Source organism: Rhipicephalus sanguineus, chromosome 5 (genome assembly GCF_013339695.2).
Source record: "Rhipicephalus sanguineus isolate Rsan-2018 chromosome 5, BIME_Rsan_1.4, whole genome shotgun sequence".
NCBI classification, from domain to species: domain Eukaryota; kingdom Metazoa; phylum Arthropoda; class Arachnida; order Ixodida; family Ixodidae; genus Rhipicephalus; species Rhipicephalus sanguineus.
The window spans coordinates 11,311,842-11,330,068 of NC_051180.1; the positions used below are offsets into that span (position 1 = coordinate 11,311,842).

Consider the following 18,227-nt stretch of genomic DNA (forward strand, 5'->3'; position numbering starts at 1 on the left):
TTTACATGACGAAGGTTGCCCCTATGATTTTTTTTTAACACGAAAGTGTTTTATGCCGGGGCCCACCAAGACTTCACTGACGTATTTCGCTCACGGAGATACGTCAATAAAATGCAGATTACAAAGAAAAACAGAAGCCTATGTTTTGTCACTTTGGATGACTCGTTCCGCGACGACGGGAGTCGCGCGCTTTAGCCACTGCGCCACCGACGCTCATGCATGAGCCTCCACAAACGCACCTTATATCTCTCACATCTTCTCCCTTTCACAAAAGTGAATTTGCTGGAGTGGGGCGGTGTCACCGTCTTGGAGAGGTGAAGTATACTGCATCGTGACACCAACGACAGGACGCGCTTCGGTAGTCTCAGCGCTACGTTCAACGCTGGTTATGAGGCGCCCCGCTCGGCGCCGCGGAGGCTGGCTCCCCGATTTCCACTCCATTTTGTTCCAGTACAGTTCGAGTGAGTGCTTTGTTGTAGTGAGACAGGCCAGCGGACAGCGAGACATTCGCGCGTTCACGCCTCAAGCTACGAGTTCGGCCTCTCGCGTTCCTGAACCGCTGTGTGGTAGTGTGTGCATGAGCAGAAGTGTAGGTTACCCAATCACTGGAGAGCGCACACCTTGCCGCTTTTTTCCTCAAATGACGACGCTTTCCATGAGCGCGTATCGAGTACTAGTGTTTATTATGTGCTTGTTGATGCCATCTTTGGGCGGGATTCACCGTACGGGTTAGCTTATTCAGCTACCACAAAAGTTTAATCTTGATCATTGACGTTAGTCGTCGCAATGGAGATGTTCCACCAGGCGTAAACGCAGATGCATCCACATCAAACGGTGCTGTAGCCGCCAGACACCAGCAGACATTGTGCAAGCTCTCATTTACCAATGTACAATGAACATTGGACTACTTTTGCAAAGATGCGTTTCACTTTCGTGTTATACAGATTCCTAAAACGGATGGATCAACCATGTTGGGTAAATCCCACTACTCACCACTGGACAAAATATGAAGGCAAAATCCATCATAATCATAAACGGGTATGTGCCACAGAAATGGGTAAATCCTACTACTCACCACTGGTCCACTAAAAATGAAGGCTGCAGTTAGCCCAACAACAAATGGCTGCGAAGCGACGGCGGTGGGCCGAAGACCCCGAGTACGTACAACGAGAGAATACTAGGTATCGGGAAAGGTAACGGGAAACTGAGAGAAGACCCCGAAGCGATGGAAGGCCCACGCCAACGACGACGAGCCCGTAGATCTATGAGATGTGCGAACGCTTTGTTTCAGTGCGAGGTTTTGTCTCTGGAGTTTGGACACCCGTGTCGGGTCTGTGACTGTGTGTGGTTTAACTCGAACCTCCCTGCGCTGAGATTCAACGTAGAAATAACCTAGCATCACCTAGCTGAAGCCAACGACCTAGAAGAAACCTAGAAACAACCTGCATCACCTAGCTAAGGCCTAGAAACAACCTAGAAGCAACCAGATTAGTCATGAGAATCGTCCAGTTTCGCTGTTTCAAGACTTGCGCGGCTTAGTGCAAGCTTCACAATTTTTTTTTGTTTCATTGGCCGTGGTTTTATTGTTTACTACGCGACGCTTTACAAATGCCCAAATACGAATATATACGGATGCGCGCAACTACATATACCGGTATACGCAGTGAAGCTCCGAACAGTTTAGTGAGCTCATATTGTTCAAAAGTATCGCGGAGGCATTTGGAACAGCGGCGGTGCTGGCGTGTACGGCACTGGCAGGCTTAGAGGTCTGGGCGGGAAGCGGTGCACGGGGAACATAGCGGACGGCGAAGGCGCCACCGAGGTCTGTGTAGGCGTCTCAATGGTCGATGTCGAGGGACGCGACGAGGCGTGCCGCTCTTCTTCGTCCCTGGAGTTTTTCCTCTTGCCCGGTACTGTGGAAGTCTCTGGTTCCTCCTCGGAGGGTAACGGCGTCTCAGGCTGCGGCAGAAACCAATTTCTCAGATGTGGCAGGGACAAGATTTCAGATACTGTGCCGGCCGGGTCATTTCAGACGCCAAAGCATCGAATGCAGTCCCAAAAATTTTCACTCACAGTTGAATTGAGGTAATCGTTGCTGTAACTGTGATATTGCACTGCTGAGAACGTGGTTACGAGTTCGAAAAACAGACAAACAATTTTTATGGTGACCGTGTCTTTGTCGGGATAACACCGACAACATCGTAGAATATTTTATAGGAATTTTTAACACGAAAGTGTTTTATGCCGGGGTCCACCACGGCTCTATATACTGACGTATTTCCGTCACGGATATGACGTTGTAAAATATACACTAACAGATGCAAAGAAAAAAACTAGAAGAAAAAGTTCCGTCGCCGGGAGTCAAACCTACGACCCCTCGCTCCGCAGCGCGCGGCGCAAACCGACTCGGCCACAAACGGCAAGTTGGTCAGCATACTAACTGTGAGCTATTTACAGACACCCTTTACCGTTGGCGGTAATCAGAGACCGATGGCACTTCAGCGTGTTTTCGTTATCACTACCGAGATAGCGCGAAGGGCTCGAAGGGTGCGCTTTAAAGGTCGTCGCCCCGGACGTGGCGATGCGCGCGCGCCTCCACAGGGCGTGGTTAGTTCGCGCTTATCCTGTGTATGTTATTTCCGTGCGTCCTTTCTGCTCGAGCAGCGCGTTGCATGTTTCGAGCTGCTTTCCGTTCTTCGTGTGACATTACCCTTTGTTGCTATATCATTCATTCCTTCGCCCTTCTGCTGAAACAATGCACAACCAACATTCAACTGCGTCTGTGAAGACACGTTTCACTTTCGTGTTATACTGATTCCTATGACAAAGGGATCAGCCATCTTTTTTTCTATATGCCCGATCGCCATCCTGCCGCGGTGTCGGTAGAAAGCAAAGTGTGCTTATAGCTGAGAGACATTTTTGTTTTTTTTATCAAGCCGATGTTACCGCGATAACATCTTGAATCACACACACACACACACACACACACACACACACACACACACACACACACACACACACACTAATATATATATATATATATATATATATATATATATATATATATATATCGTAGTTCGCGATGAGGTACAGCGTAGGTTCATCTTAGCTAACAGCGCGGCTAACACAGACGAAGAAGAGAAGGGGACATCGCTGTTAGCCGTGGTTAGCCCAGACGAATCTATACTAACTCGCAGCATTCCATCCTGCTTACTATTGGGCATAATTGCTGAAGCAGTTGCCCACACGGCGCGCATCTCCGTTTTTCTAGCGTCTAGATGTGGTACAGGCGCCTCACCTTGAGTCCGTACCAAATCTCCCGAAGCTCCCCGCGATACCAGGCGATGAGAATGACCGGAATGAGTGTCGCGGGAACAAGGTACAGCAGGGCGGGCTGGGCCATCTTCATTATGTAGAGGCCAATGAAGGTAACCAGGAGACCGACGCCGTAGGCTGCGCACGCGATTGTTGCCGATATGATGCCTCATGCGATATTTTGATCACGTCAAAACGTTTATAGCAAAACATAACTGTTAAAGTGAAGCTCAGTAGTAGACGGGACGAGCGCTGCTAACAACTGTGAACATTTATTGGAAAGCATCGCCGCACAACATGCGCATGAGCACAGGACCCCCGGCGACCAGAAAAAATTACACACAGGCAGGCGCGAAAATACCCTCGTGATAACGTAATACGTGGCAACAACACCTGTTAACGCGTGTACGTGTACAACACGTGTATGCTCAAAAAAGGTGAACGAAATGTGAAGTGTAATTACACAGTTGACTACGCAAAAACGGCAAGGAAGTTAAACAAAATGAAATATAAAGAACGAAAAAACAAAACAAAAACAGAAGTGTAAAGAACCAGCTAAAAGATGCCTACCCATGAATCGCATTTCCTTGGTTAAAAACCCACGAGTGTCTTCTCACGCCTGCCTGTTTTTTTTTTTTTCCTGATCACCGGAGGTCTTCTGCTCATGCGCCTAGTGTCTAGCTGCGGCGATGTTTTCAAATAAATGTTTACAGTTCTTAGCAGCGCTCGTGCCGCCTATTTCGCTTCAATTTACCTAGTATGCATCACCAACTGGCTCAAACATCTACTCTTCTATAGCAAAACATAAACGCGCACCGGTTACGCTGGTGACGTAGTAGAGGCAGCCCTGGGTCGCTATCAAGTCGAAACTGTGCACGTAAGCCACGAGGAAACCTGTGAAGATAGACAGTTATGGTGGCTCTGTCTGAGAGGAATGCGAGCCCATGTTTCACGACGCAATTTGCTAAGTTCATGTTCAAGATATAGTATAAAGTTTGGCTGCACACTCTGGAAGCCACTGCTGTCCACGAGCCAGTGTAGTTGAAAGAACAGTACGGGTTTCATTAATTATTTCGACGACCCTACGGAATTACGCATACGCTTTAGTGGATACATCAAAACCAAATCGGCAAATAAAATCTGTCTAACCGGGAATAAGGATGTCTCCAAATCCCAGCACGGAGTACTCCCCGAAGCATGCGCTGATGTCTTCGTTGCTCAAATGTGGAACTCGCAAAACCATTGGTATCTGCTCGTCGCTGCCTCCTCCCCGAGCAACCTCCACCATGATGCTGTCTCCTTTCTGCAAGCACAAGGTGGGACCATATTTTGCCGGTGCTGCATAGTGACTCTCAGGTCTCATTGGTTTGTTGCTATTGCTGCGTTTTCGTAGTGAGATAATCGTATTTAACAATTCCCCATGACATTTTCCGCGGTGTTCTTAAGTGACGTCTTTTAAGTTAAAGAAATAGTAAGTCGTGTCTTTCAGGTATCCACTTACACCTGATGACTTGGCGAAGCTGCCGGTCTGGTTGTGAGGCATTGATTTCTGTACAAAAAAGGCACACGAAAATGGAGAAGTTGATGTACAAATAATGCAGAACTGGCAGCACATCAAACTTCATATTAATTTTTATAATAAAATATTTGTGGCGCAACTGAGACAAACAAGGAAACAAGAGAAGACAGGATAGGGCGCCAGACTTTCAACTAGTTTATTTTCTTGACATCACCCAAATATATACTCTTCCAGATATGCGCACAAAGAGGGGGCGCAGCAGAAGCGACTATCACATTGCACAATCAGAAAAAAAAAGACCTATCGCACAGCGCCATATAAAAATAGGCATTAATTCTTCTACAAAGTGATCGAAGGGACACTGACGCATTCATCCCCCTTCTCCTGTATGTGATATGCCTCAAGTACTTCTCGTGCTAACGTTTCCCTGCTTCGTCTTATCACACGAGTTTCTCCGAACAGTGGTGCGCAGCCGCACGAAGCACAATGGAACGGCAGGTGTGAACCCACACCATTCTTAATTGATAATAAATTCTCCCTAAGGCGATCATTAACACAGCGGCCTGTTTGGCCAATGTACGACTTGCCACAGCTCAACGGAATTTCAGAAACAGCGCCCACCATGCAACGAAGAACTGGCTGGGCCTGCTTCTTTTTGCATGAAAGCTTGGCTTTTTGCGAAGAAATGCGGGCACAAAGCTTCGACAGCTTGTTGGGTACCGAGAAGGCCACTGGAACGTCATGCCTGTTTGCAACTTTTTTTCAAATTGTGGACAATCTTGTGCATGTAAGGCCGAACCAGTTTATTAAGCTATGCACCAATTCACCCAACGTCACACTCTGCTACTTCATATTAATTATTTCACTCGTACTTATTTGGCGCCGAGTTCACTCTTCCGGACGGTATGTATATAACTGCACTTAAGCTGTTCGAGGTATTATAAGTTTACTCACCGGAACCAGATACGGCGTGACAAATACGAAGAAAATATCGTAAAAGAAAAGCAAGACCAACAGAACGCAGATAACCTGCAAGAAGAAAATATTAAAACAATAAATATGTTCATTGAAAACGTATGTATTGTTAATGTATTCCGAGGTGTTACAAATTCCTTACGTGGAAGCGCTTACAACTGCATTCAGTTTGCTTCTAATGACGCTGACATTCTTGTTATACACCGCAGGTCTAAACAAGGAAGACTATAAGCCATATCAGTACGTTATTCAGTTTCGCGTATCCATTAGAATATTTTTGATAAACGCGTCTCTCTCTCCCTCTCTGTCGAGGCACTGGGGAAATGGACGTAAAATATTCAACACAATTAGATTAATGCCTGCCGTTTTAGCGGTAGACAATATAATAGTTTGTATCATTTGCTCTTGGAGCTAATGAAAGACTAATAATTCCTGGTTGCTGCTCCTCCGCAAGTTTGCGATAACGCACGTCTTGAAGTTCTTTTTATTTTTTTGTTTTTTGTTCTTGGGGGTTGGGGGGGGGGGGTCTGAATCGGTGTTGTTCTTTGTGTTATCCTATTAATGCTCAGTTGCAGCAGTTCTTGTTCGCTTCGATGTTAGTTGCAAACGCTGATTGCTTGCTTGTGGCTCAGTACCCCCACCCCCTCCTCTAGGAAAAAATTAAAGTTGCATGTGTGTACCCTGATAACTCCGAAATATATGACGTGGTCCAAAAGGCAAATAAGAGACTGCGAATGAGAATGCATATGAGATTACCGTTTCATGAAGAACCAACAGCATGCAAGCACAACTGAGCGGATCGGAATGCAAGCGTTAACATATTGAGACGAAGTTTTCTTCGCCTCAGCACGTTGGTACCTAAACGGTGGTTGGCACGGTTGCAGGAAGCTGGCCGCGCTCCGGTGCGTTTAGGTGCTGGTATGCATACGGAATCTTGCACTTTCGTGAACCAACTTGGCCATCTTAGAACGTTCGCACTTAAAGGTGCCCCGCAACACTTTTGTAAGCAACCGTCGAATAACTTCATTGAAGGAGTTTATCGCCTCACGAATCGACCACCGCAAAAATTATTAGAATTCGTCAAGACGAGCGAAGTTAGAGAGATTTGTCGCACGCTGTAATTGCTTCATCTCTTCTCTCGTCCCGACGAGCGCGCTGGAAGCTAAGCTGGGAGTGATGGCACGGGGGAAAGAAGTTACGCCACGCGCGCGTCATGACCTTGAGCACTTCTTTCTTTTTCCATCGAACGCGCGGCTTAGTTTCAGTGTGATCGCGAGCGCACGCGGGGGAACGTGGCGGCCTCCCGCGGCGGCCTCGGTAACTATGCAGCTCACGATGCGCAAATCAGCCAATGGCCGTGAATTTGGGTATATGGCGTGGTAATTTGAGTATATGCCATAATTTGTAGAAAGAAAGGGGAGCGATATTTAGCTGACTTTGAGAATTAATTGTAAATTGCAGGCCGCGTGCCGCGCTATACTGTATGGCTCGCGTGTTGTCAGGAGCCTCGACTACCGATCGGCAGCGTTTTCTGACCATGCTGAAAAAGTGTTGCGTGGCCCCTTTAGTACCAAGTCTCCGTGCTAGCTGCCGTGTAGTAGGCGTTGGACTGCGGGTGTGATGACAATACTGCTGGTGAAACAGGCATAGGCATGCGCAGGTTTCTCCATTGAGAAAGAGGGGGAGGCAAGTTTGACCGCAGCCCTCCTCCCCCCCCCCCTCTACTTCTTGGTCGAATCCGAAAGAAAACGAGCTCCGCAATGATTGCAAAAAAGAAAATGAAGCGATGACGAGTTTCTTACAAAGGCCTACCATTGGTGCCCGGTTTTCCGGGGTACAAATGAGAAGTAAACAGTTACCCGCCACGGGGTGATTCCACGAGAGATCGAACATGCCTGTCCGGTCGCATTTTTTGTTTTGCCTGGGTTTTTTATATGTTGTGTGGGCACATTCAAAGTGCACGGAACTGAAAATTTTATTTCCAAGAAACGCTCCCAGCGCGCCAAAAAAATATTTGAAGGTGGCGGCGCGTGCCTCCTGTTTTTGCTCACTGCAGTGTTTTCGGATTTCGCGGCCGAATTTAGCGCGAACTATGAGTGATGTGTCGAAAATTTCTTTTGCTGGTTTTAACACGCATTACTGTGAATTACATCCATGCTTTTTTTATGCCGTCCTCAAAAGAAGAAAATGTGAAAAAATGGCAAACACGGCCGAAATCAAAAAAGGGTCCTAAGTTTGAGGCGCCTTGGCGCCTTTACTATTTCAAACAGAAACTTGAAAACAGTGTCAACTATAGAAAAGAGCTTTTGCAACATTTGTGCAGAAGATCATTTTCCTACGGGCAGCGCAAAAAAAGAAAAAAATTGTTAAAGAAGCGAGTTTTTTCAAAAAAGTACATTTTCAAAAAATAAAATAAAAAAACTCCGGTCTCAATTTTGACGGCAATTTTTTATCGAAGAGCGCTTATGTCAATGAACACACGGTTTTAATATCATATGTCCTCATTTGCTTTGTTTACGAGATATAACTGGCCAAAATGACCCTTGCTGTGAGTGCTCACTTCAGTGTGACTGATGGTTGTTAATAGCTTGCATTGTGCGTAAATCGCAGTTTTATTTGTTCTGCTGCAGAAAAACCTTGCTCTGGTGGCTTTTCGTCAAAAAAAATGTGTTCTCAGATTTTATTTGTGTCTAGCGTGTGCAAAAGTGGGCTGCTGCCGCCCTCTAAATGGCTCACGTGTAAACAGTTTGCAACCTACAACCTCGCCTACAATCATCAGAGGAAAGATGGGCGTGCCTGTTCAAGATATCAATCGCTTCTTCTTCCTGAAGGAATGCCTGGTCTACCTCATCGCGGTTAGATGTAGACAGGTTTTCCTTGAGTAGCCTAAAGCAATGCAAGCAGACCTCGCAGGTGTCGCGAAGATCCTCAGCCTATGACAGTAGCTTCTGGCGGTAGGCAACAACAAAAAGAGCGAAGAAAAAAAATTTGCGCAACGAAAACGTTTTCCTCAGCAATCTTCTTTTTGTGAACGCGTAAATAACCGGCACAGAACAATCGGACGTAGCCATGGGCCGCGCGCATCGCGTGTAGTGAACAGCTAGAGCAAGCCGAAACGTTTATACTGAACGGCGCCGCATAAATTATCTCACATCTGCGCAGCTGTCATGAATGCCTTTCCAGAACTGCTTACGGTTAACATTTATGACTAAGGGTGTCTAAGCGCTTTGGGCTGTAATATTTAATTTGTAGGCCGCACTCATTGTCAAAACTAAGGGTAATGTCCGCCTGGTGCCACCAATGACCTTTGCTGTCCTCGACGTGGGAAAGCACTTTAGTAAAGTGGCAACAAAACATCATAAATTGGGCAGCTTCGGCCACTCACGGCTTAATCATGCCGCAACCGCACGTTTCCTGGCTGCTGAAACGCTGAGGTAACGGTCGAGATGATACAGGAAGACGTTATCTGCGACGCCGAAAACATGTGATAGCGGGAAGTGAAATAAACGGCTCGGAAATCATTGAGCTAACTTTTTTACAAATGTTGTCTAGGCACAGTGTGCGTCGAATGGGGAAGATGGTTAGAGCGTACAATGCACGTAATGGAAGGGAAGCAAGCTGGCAGTGAGAAAACAACTGCATAACAGCGCGCCTGCTGATTGTGGGCATTTAGTTACAGATTAAGCTGGCCTTCGCTGCATACAAATGCTTTATTCCTGTGTGCAAGGAGAGTTTTGACAAAGTGACCTAAACCATGTGTTCGTGGTGTCTCGTGTGCTTCTGATTAACGAATACTTTCGGGTAAGTTGAGGTTGTAAGCTGCAAATTGCGTACGCGTTCGGCCTTTAGAGAGCGGCAGCAGCCCACCCCCACATCCGCTAGACACAGTTAAAGTTTGAGAATGCATTTTTCTTGACGACAAGACACCAGAGCAAGGTTTTACTGCAGGAAAATAATTAAAACTAGATTTAAGTGCAATGCAAGCTGATGACAACTATCGATCGCACTGAAGTGAGCACACACAGCAAGGGTAATTTTGGCCAGTTATATCGCGTAAACAAAGCAAATGAGGACATATGATATTAAAACCGTGTGTTCATTGACGTAAGCGCTCTTCGATAAAAAATTGCCGTCAAAATTGAGACCGGAGTTTTTTTTATTTTATTTTTTGAAAATGTACTTTTTTGAAAAAACTCGCTTCTTTAACTATTTTTTTCTTTTTTTGCGCTGCGCCTAGGAAAATGATCTTCTGCACAAATGCTGCAAAAGCTCTTTTCTATAGTTGACACTGTTTTCAAGTTTCTGTTTGAAATAGTAAAGGCGCCAAGGCGTCTCAAACTTAGGACCCTTTTTGATTTCGGCCGTGGTTTGCCATTTTTTCACATTTTCTTCTTTTTGAGGACGGCATAAAAAAAGCATGGATGTAATTCACAGTAATGCGTATTAAATCCAGCAAAAGAAATTTTCGACACATCATTTATAGTTCGCGCTAAATTCGGCCGTGAAATCCGAAAACACTGCAGTGAGCAAAAACAGGAGGCACGCGCCGCCACCTTCAAATATTTTTTTGGCGCGCTGGGAGCGTTTCTTGGAAATAAAATTTTCAGTTCCGTGCACTTTGAATGTGCCCGCACAACATATAAAAAACCCAGGCAAAACAAAAAATGCGACCGGACAGGCATGTTCGATCTCTCGTGGAATCACCCCACGGTGGTCGAGTAGTTATGGTGCTCGACTGCTGACCCGCAGGTCGCGGGATCAAATCTCGGCCGCGGCGGCCGCATTTTCGATGGAGGCGAAAATGCTCGAGGCCCGTGTACTTAGATTTAGGTGCACTTTAGAGAAACCCAGGTGGTCGAAATTTCCGGAGCCCTCCACTACGGTGTCTTTCATAATCATGTCGTCGTTTTGGGACGTTAAACCCCAGCAGTTATTATTATTATTAGAAGTATACAGCTCATTGGATGCAACACCACAGATCCTTGGTCGCCATTATCGCAAAAAAACAACGACAACATGCGTAGCCATAACACCGCGCTATAAAAAATGACGTGAAAGGTCAGATTGAGTAGCGGTATCGGGGAGAAATTGGCGCCCCCCTCCCCCCCCCCCCCCCCCCCCCCCCCCCGCGCACCACTATGGACACAGGCATGGCGACCGAACATTGGCCACAAGTATGCGATGACAAGTTAAACGTTGACGTGGTCATTCTGATATTTCTTCTCCAGCAAAAGAAGGTTGCTACTTAGAAGTGCTAAAAATTAATTCTGGTCGCTACCTGTATGAGCATTTTGCAGTAACTGCTGTTGCCCCTCTGCTACTATGTTTTTATGTAGTAAACAAAGTCACGATCCCGAACTCTCATTGACGACCACATTCTGCATTGTTGGAAAACGTGCCTTCTTCTCCAATTATTCAGATCTCATTTCGTCATCTATCTTATCGATATGCGACCGTTAGTAAACATTTCACATGTAGCACACTACTGGTTCTAAGATAAGACATTCGCAATAAGAAAGCAATATGTGCGAAAGGAAGGGGCAGTATCCGCACATGCACAAGAGTGCTTATATTAAAGTGATCACCATAAGGTTAGGCAGGCGTAAGGTCTTGATCATGTAGATGCTGAAGATGACTCCCAAGAAATCCTGTAGCAGCCAAGACTTGGAGTTGTGGCGGATGACGACCCACGAAAAGGCCAGGCCGATGGAGAACAAAATCAGCAACACCTGGCGCACCTCCAGCGAGCCGTAGAAGCAGGGGAACGCGTAATTCGGTAGCCTTCAATGGAAAAATCATGATTTGTAGTTGCGCGACTTGAGACGCAAATAACAGGAGTCCCTTACAACAAGCGCGTTAAACGTATACCAAGAAGGCCATGACGAGCAGGTGGGAGGGACTCCATGACACCCGAAAACTACGGTCAAATTGAATATCTTAAACATGAAATATTAATCAAAATGATAGAATTATCGCAGATATATTGAGGTTTTCTTGATGCTGGTATGTTTTACCAAATTTTAATGCGAAAGTAGGAATTGATGTCGACTCGATGAAGGGGACTCGTATAACACGAAAGCGCGCACGGCACATCAATAAGTATGCAAGCACGCACACACGCGTAAATACGCATCTACCCACGCGCACAAAAAAATATGCGGCGTGGTCTTGCGACACCTTATACGGCAGCTATATATAAACTAACCGCGCACACGTGCTATAAGAATCAGGTTTTTACAAACATCCATGCCCACTTCGGCGTAAGTTTTTATCATCTCTGATGATGTGCAGCCGTCACAAACACTCGTGCTAGATACTGATATATCTGCGCATTTATAATATCGTCTAATACACCTTGTGTTGCTAACAACAACAAAGTGAAGAAAACGAATTCAGACAAAGGACAAATTATAAAACGTTACAGTAGAACACATATCTCGATCTGTTTCGTCTCACTATACCCTGCCGACTCACCCAACTCATAATTACAGAAGGTGCATCTGTAGTATGCCCCTATGCATTGCACATTATGTACGTACCAACCTACGTATGTGCGGCCGTAAGGTCAATGTGAATCGGTTATGTCGTATGCTAGCATAGATCAGCGTAATGCCGAATGAGTGTACTACAGTTAACTTCCTCAATGTAAAGCGCGCCGAGGGAGCAAGTAAAAATATGTAGTCAGCTAGTTCGGTAGCAAGTGAACGAAGATTACAAGATAGTGCGCTTACCTTGCCGTGCCAAAAGGCACCATATAGAACAAAGGTTCAAGCACTCCGACGAGAGCAACTGTCGAGGCGAGCACGAACATACCTATGATCACGTACACTGAAAGTAGATTAAAAAAACAACGCTATTGTGAGCTTCGGTTTTCCATGGCATCCAAGGACTGCGCAGTAACACTAGCACTTCGGTTTAAACATCTTATTAAACATTCGCAGCTTCTCACTAAGTGTCTCAGAATGTCCAGTTAGCGGATGTATTCGAGGCTTGCCGAGCTACAGCGGTTCAAGGTGAGCCAGGCGCGCGCATGTCGGCCGTGCACTCACCGAGATACTGGATGAAGAGATATGAGCACGATCAACGTGCCAGACATGAAGGCGACGAACATGACCATGGACTTGGTGTGACGCGCAGGTCAATGTCCTCCTCCATGTCGATTCTTCGGGCTTCGTCACCACTTCTTCGACGCTTGCTCGCCGACCTCAGTTGAGATTCCTCTGCTGTAGGTGCAGGCCGGCTCGCCTTGTACTCGTGGTAAAGGTAACTGCGGGAACGCGGTCAGCAAAACCTCAATGCAGGTGTTCTATCTATCTATCTATCTATCTATCTATCTATCTATCTATCATATATCATCTATCTATCTCTACTATCTATCTAGCTATCTATCTATCTATCTATCTATCTATCTATCTATCTATTCTATCTATCTATCTATCTATCATCTATCTATCTATCTATCTAGCTATCTATCTATCTATCTATCTATCTATCTATCTATCTATCTATCTATCTATCTATCTATCTATCTATCTATCTATCGATCTATCTATCTTCTATCTATCTATCTTCTATCTATCTATTATCTATCTATCTATCTATCTACTCTATCTATCTATCTATATCTATCTATCTATCTATCTACTGTCTTTCATCATCGACATTTCTTAAAGAGTAAACGGAGCAAAGATACGGCAAAAATGATGTGAGATGACAAGTGAACTTCGTTGTCTTCGCTACAACTCTTTCAGGTAACTGCAATCATATCCAGTGCTATACCAAGGGCAGGTGTAGCACTACAACTTGGCGCACACACTAGAAGATTACATCATTTTCGAGTAAATATGTCTTACAGCTGGTTACTGATGATTCCTGCCCACAAAGCGCCCATGGCAACGCTGAAAGTAGCGATACACCAAACAATGAGGAGCCCTTTGTCGACTTCAGGCTCCTTGTGAACAGTTGAGTGGGCAGCGGTTCCTTCGGTGTCATCAGCTTCTGCAAGTGCGAACACGTAGAGGTGGGGAGCTTTTGCGAAACTGCCAATCAATAAGCGTTTTAGAACGCATACCACGTATAGAGGAAACAGCATTTCGCCCGAGTGCTCGGGGTCGCAGCCTTGTTATTTATATTTCCGCCTTGCGCAAGTACAGTACTGTGACGTTACCAACTGCAGATTATTTCGCACCTCTGATTAGAGGTAACGATATCTAACATGTTATACGCATGTAGTATTTATTATGAACGATAAAATTACACAGTCCTGTTACTTTTAACAGTACAATCGATTAGCTCGTACGACTATATGCAGCTGGTACTCAGCCTTGACCTGAAAAACACAATTCATTAAGGCGAAAGACGTACGTCTTATGAGTAAAATCCGGCGTAGTTGGCGTCAACGCGCACGAAAAAAAAAAGCTAAGTAATAAAGTCCGCGACCATCGCGTACAGCCCACCTCGGCAAAGAAAGAAGAGCGTCGCGGAGCTCGAGTGCTCGTGTGCCATGAGATAAAACATAACGCTGTGGGCTTGGCCGCGCAGCCGCTCCTCCTCGTCCTCTCGCTAAATAAAGCAGCGAGGCCATCGTGTGAACTCATTGCGTCATCAATGACGTCACACAGCGTCCGCTTGGTCAAAGGTGGGTCAATTACTGAGTCCGTGCAAAGCAGGTGGCGTGCAAGAAAGCTTCAAGGATGGGGAGAAACAATGCAGTCGTATGAGAACATCAAAGTACTGTAATGAGTGTCTCAGGAGAGCATACGCTTTCACCTGTGCTCTCCTTAGAGACTGTCAATTTATTTATTTATTTATTTATTTATTTATTATTTATGTATTTATTATTTATTTATTTATTTATTTATTTATTTATTTAAAACAAAGTGAGTCACACGTTCAACGGAATCCTGAACCTACACATGAAAACGTCCGTAACGCAAGGTAAAACGTGTCAGCTCGTGAAGTTTTCAAATGCGTAGTTGAGTACAATTCGATTGGTTTGCACAGCTCAATGCGTCGCGCGGCAGTTTTAACTGACCACCGCTATATTTTGGCAGTCGCGCATTAGGCTTCCATTACCATCAACTTTGATAAGCTCCTTCTGTTGACGAATCCGACAACATGTCGAGGGACTCAGATGACTGCCTTCGTAGACTACGTCGTCCTGAAAAGAGAGAGAGAGAAGCAGTAAAGAATAAAATGAGAAGCACGGGGAAAGCAGTGCTTTCCTGACAAATCCACTTGTCCAAACGTTGGCTCCGGCGACATTCACTGTTCAGTGATTCACGTAGACGATTGACGTAATAAAACCAGCAGATAATAAAGCCAAGGAGGTTAGGGGACGTTAATTGCATGTTTAAGTATATCGTAGCAATTGTGATACAGATGAGAAGAAAGTAAAGTGGACGAAAAGACAACTTTCCGCCAGCAGGGACCGAACCTGCAATTGACTGTTACTTGGCTCCTAAGCTCACTGATATAATATGCGTTATGTTCTTTCTTCAAGTCAACAACAAGCAAGCTTGCAGTAAGCGTCAGATAAAATACATGCTCTGTCAATAGCATTACCAATTACGGTCGCAGACGCAGTCTATAACGGGAAAGATATGCAATGGATGATGTAAAGCCACAAAGACAACCCTCTTCCTCTCCCGTAGTCAGTCATCGTCGCGTCAGCCCCTTTTCGAATTGAAAGCCAAGAAAGGTGACGCAATCATTCCGGCGATTCCTACGATTCTGTGTCATTTTAAACTTTCCAGATTATTACCTTATTACCTTCACAATAAGCTGCGAAAAAGAGCTGCTGTTTCTTTCCATAGCCCACACATTATTGCAGCTTTCGGGCAGGGCTCCGCACCGACTAAGTGTGTAAACCCGATTATTCGAGATTTTGTTCATTCTGTAATCCTACGTTTGGATTTACGTATGCCAACGGAAGTATCAATAAGTCTTATGCAATAAGTGACTTATGCCCGTAACTCCGAAGAAAATTACACCCCCTATCAAGAACAATTCACAAATGTACATAAAATATATCAAGGTCACTCGTACAAAGCTGGGTGTTCTGTTAAGCCGAGGAAGTTGGTTAAGGCTTTGTTGTCGCAAATGGTTGAATTGATTATTAACTGCCCTGAAGATGGCTAGCGTGGAGGTCGGTGTTTACTTCCGCTGTCTTCAAAAGAAATTTGCGTGGATTGCTCGAAGCCTGATAAACCTAAAGAAGTCATCTTTATTTAAATATAAGCTCAGTCTGTGAGTAATATTGCATTCCATACTGCTGATAAAGCGAAGCGGAGGCGCCAGCGTAACTTTCCAATTGCTCTTAAAGTCAACTATTAAATTGCGATTCAAGCTTTAGTCAAACAACCGAAACGTTATTCTGTCAAACCAAGTTCACTTTGTATAGCTGTCTAATGCACTGATATCAGTGTCGCTGATTTGCCTCTCCGGAAAAATTGCAAATTTTTTAGGTGCTAGACTAAGTTTCGCTTGCCTAGTAAAGACTGTGCATGCTGTCTTTTTCATCTTGTCCACTTACGAGTTTGCTGCCGGAGAGGCCTACAACTAGACCGTAGGCCTTGACTTCCCGGAAGTTCTTGGCAACAGTCTCGAGTGGGCAGTGCCCTAAGTCCCGAATGAGCGCCACCTTGTTGGTCAGGTTGATCTTGCGCAGTGGCAGGCACCCGTCCTGAGCAGTCATGTTCACCAGCTGTCGGGGCTCCTGAGACGCACGCAGTGCATTATATTACAATTGAAAGGCACGACATTGACTCATACTGCCCTTTTTCTTATCTTAACTGCATAACCGATTGAGAATGAAAGCAATTAAACCGTGGAAGCGGGCCGTACAATATTTATTTTCTTGTAGCAATCATTTGAAAACTCGACTAATTACGCTATTATTTTACTACTAACATTTCGCTTCTACTCATTAGTATATACATCACGTATTAGGTTATGAAACTTGCCCAAGCTGAGTCAAAGTTACTCACAGTTGTGAAATCAGGCATGCTAAAATTCCCACGAGACATATTTCGGGTTGCTCAGCCGAAAACCTCCGAGTTTGTTTATGTAAGCTGCGAAGAAAGCTTTGAGAAGCATTGCCCGAATGTGCACAGCAGATTATTTGTTTTATTTACTTCCCAAAGTTGATTGCGATGCAAAATCAGCACAGTAGGTAGGAGCGATTTGCATAGTTGCATTTCGAGAATTTGCCGTTACGTTGCTGATATAGCCGTTCTCGCAGCACATCGGCGACCAAACGAGAGCGCACTAAGAACATGAATTTTAAAAAGTATGAAGAAAATAAGGCACGGAGTATTAAAGGGGTCATGAACCACTTTTCCAAGTAATGATCTAATGACCTCAGTATCGGAGTTTACTGCCTCCAGAATCGATTGCCGCAAAAACTTCTCGATTCCGTCAAGAACGAGCGGAGTTACGGGGGTTTGGCACACGCTCTCAGCGCTTTCTCTCTTTTCTCGTGCCGACGAGCGCACTGGAAGCTACACAGGGAAGGATGGCATGGGGGGAAGAAGTTACGTCAGCGCGCGTCATGAAACGCGATCGCTCTCCCGCTGTGATTCGCATGCGCGAGTGCGGCTACCGTGTAAATTTAGCAGACTGAGGACTGCGGCGCGGGCAAGTGGCGGCAACCCGTGGCAAGAAGCGCATCTCATCCGGCTATCAGCCAATAAGCATGCTATATCTCTTGCGACGTAAACTGGCAGATCCGCGACGTCAACGTGCAGACGCCCCGCCCACCGACGAGAGTGAGAACCGGCCTCTGTTTAAAAAGAGGGCGCCTGAGGAAACGGTAACTTCGCGCTCCGCTTGTGGCCTTTACGCGGCGCGCACGACTGCAATATTTTGCAGAGCAGTTCATAGCCGTGTCAGCTTTCCGCAGGATGTGTTTTTTCAACAAGACCAAGGGGTGCTTCATGACCCCTTTAACGCAGTCACAAGAATGAAAAACGTCTTTCTTTTTGTATCCTGTTTCACAATTAATAGCACAAACCGAGCTTGACGCTATTATATCCGCACCACACTATATAGGCGAGTCCCGACGAACACATGTTTACGTACAAGCAAATGTGAACACTTATCGCATAAGTAACTTCGCTTAACGTGGGCACTCACCGCTTCCGATTTATCTTCTGGTAGCATCTTGAACGAAGGGAAATACTTGAGGCAGAAAGAGAAGGTCTCGCCCTTCGCGGCCACGCGGACGACTCCTAGTTTTCCATTCTCCCCCTACGCGCAATGAACGCATGGGTCGGACATTACTCTTCACTAAATGTAGCCGTTTATATGTATACATCACGAGAGAGAGTGGTCATGCAAACACGGACACAGAAGAGAACGACACAAACGCCGACCATCAAGTGAGCGGGTGCACAGTGGCGGGAAAAGAAGGTAGAGA

General features: G+C 45.5%; 1 protein-coding gene across 1 annotated transcript; it reads right to left on the reverse strand.

The window, feature by feature from the left end:
* Window positions 1-1,568: 1,568 nt before the first annotated feature.
* On the reverse strand, window positions 1,569-17,971 carry LOC119393101 (signal peptide peptidase-like 2B). The gene is made up of 12 exons (XM_049415860.1): window positions 17,945-17,971; window positions 16,344-16,526; window positions 14,885-14,969; window positions 13,690-13,807; window positions 12,919-13,076; window positions 12,541-12,637; window positions 11,395-11,590; window positions 5,789-5,863; window positions 4,465-4,618; window positions 4,132-4,209; window positions 3,299-3,453; window positions 1,569-1,959 (listed from the first exon to the last, which is right to left on the reverse strand). The coding sequence occupies exons 1-12, from the start codon at window positions 17,969-17,971 to the stop codon at window positions 1,699-1,701; spliced, it is 1,587 nt and encodes a 528-aa protein (XP_049271817.1). The 3' UTR covers window positions 1,569-1,698.
* Window positions 17,972-18,227: the final 256 nt, after the last annotated feature.

Coding starts and splice junctions, on each gene's coding strand:
- LOC119393101 (XM_049415860.1), bottom strand. CDS start 17,971: ATGCTACCAGAAGATAAATCGGAAGCG. Junction 13,077..13,689: donor AGCGTTGCCATGGGCGCTTT/GTGGGCAGGAAT, acceptor GCGTTCCCGCAG/TTACCTTTACCACGAGTACA. Junction 1,960..3,298: donor AGATTTGGTACGGACTCAAG/GTGAGGCGCCTG, acceptor TTTCTGCCGCAG/CCTGAGACGCCGTTACCCTC.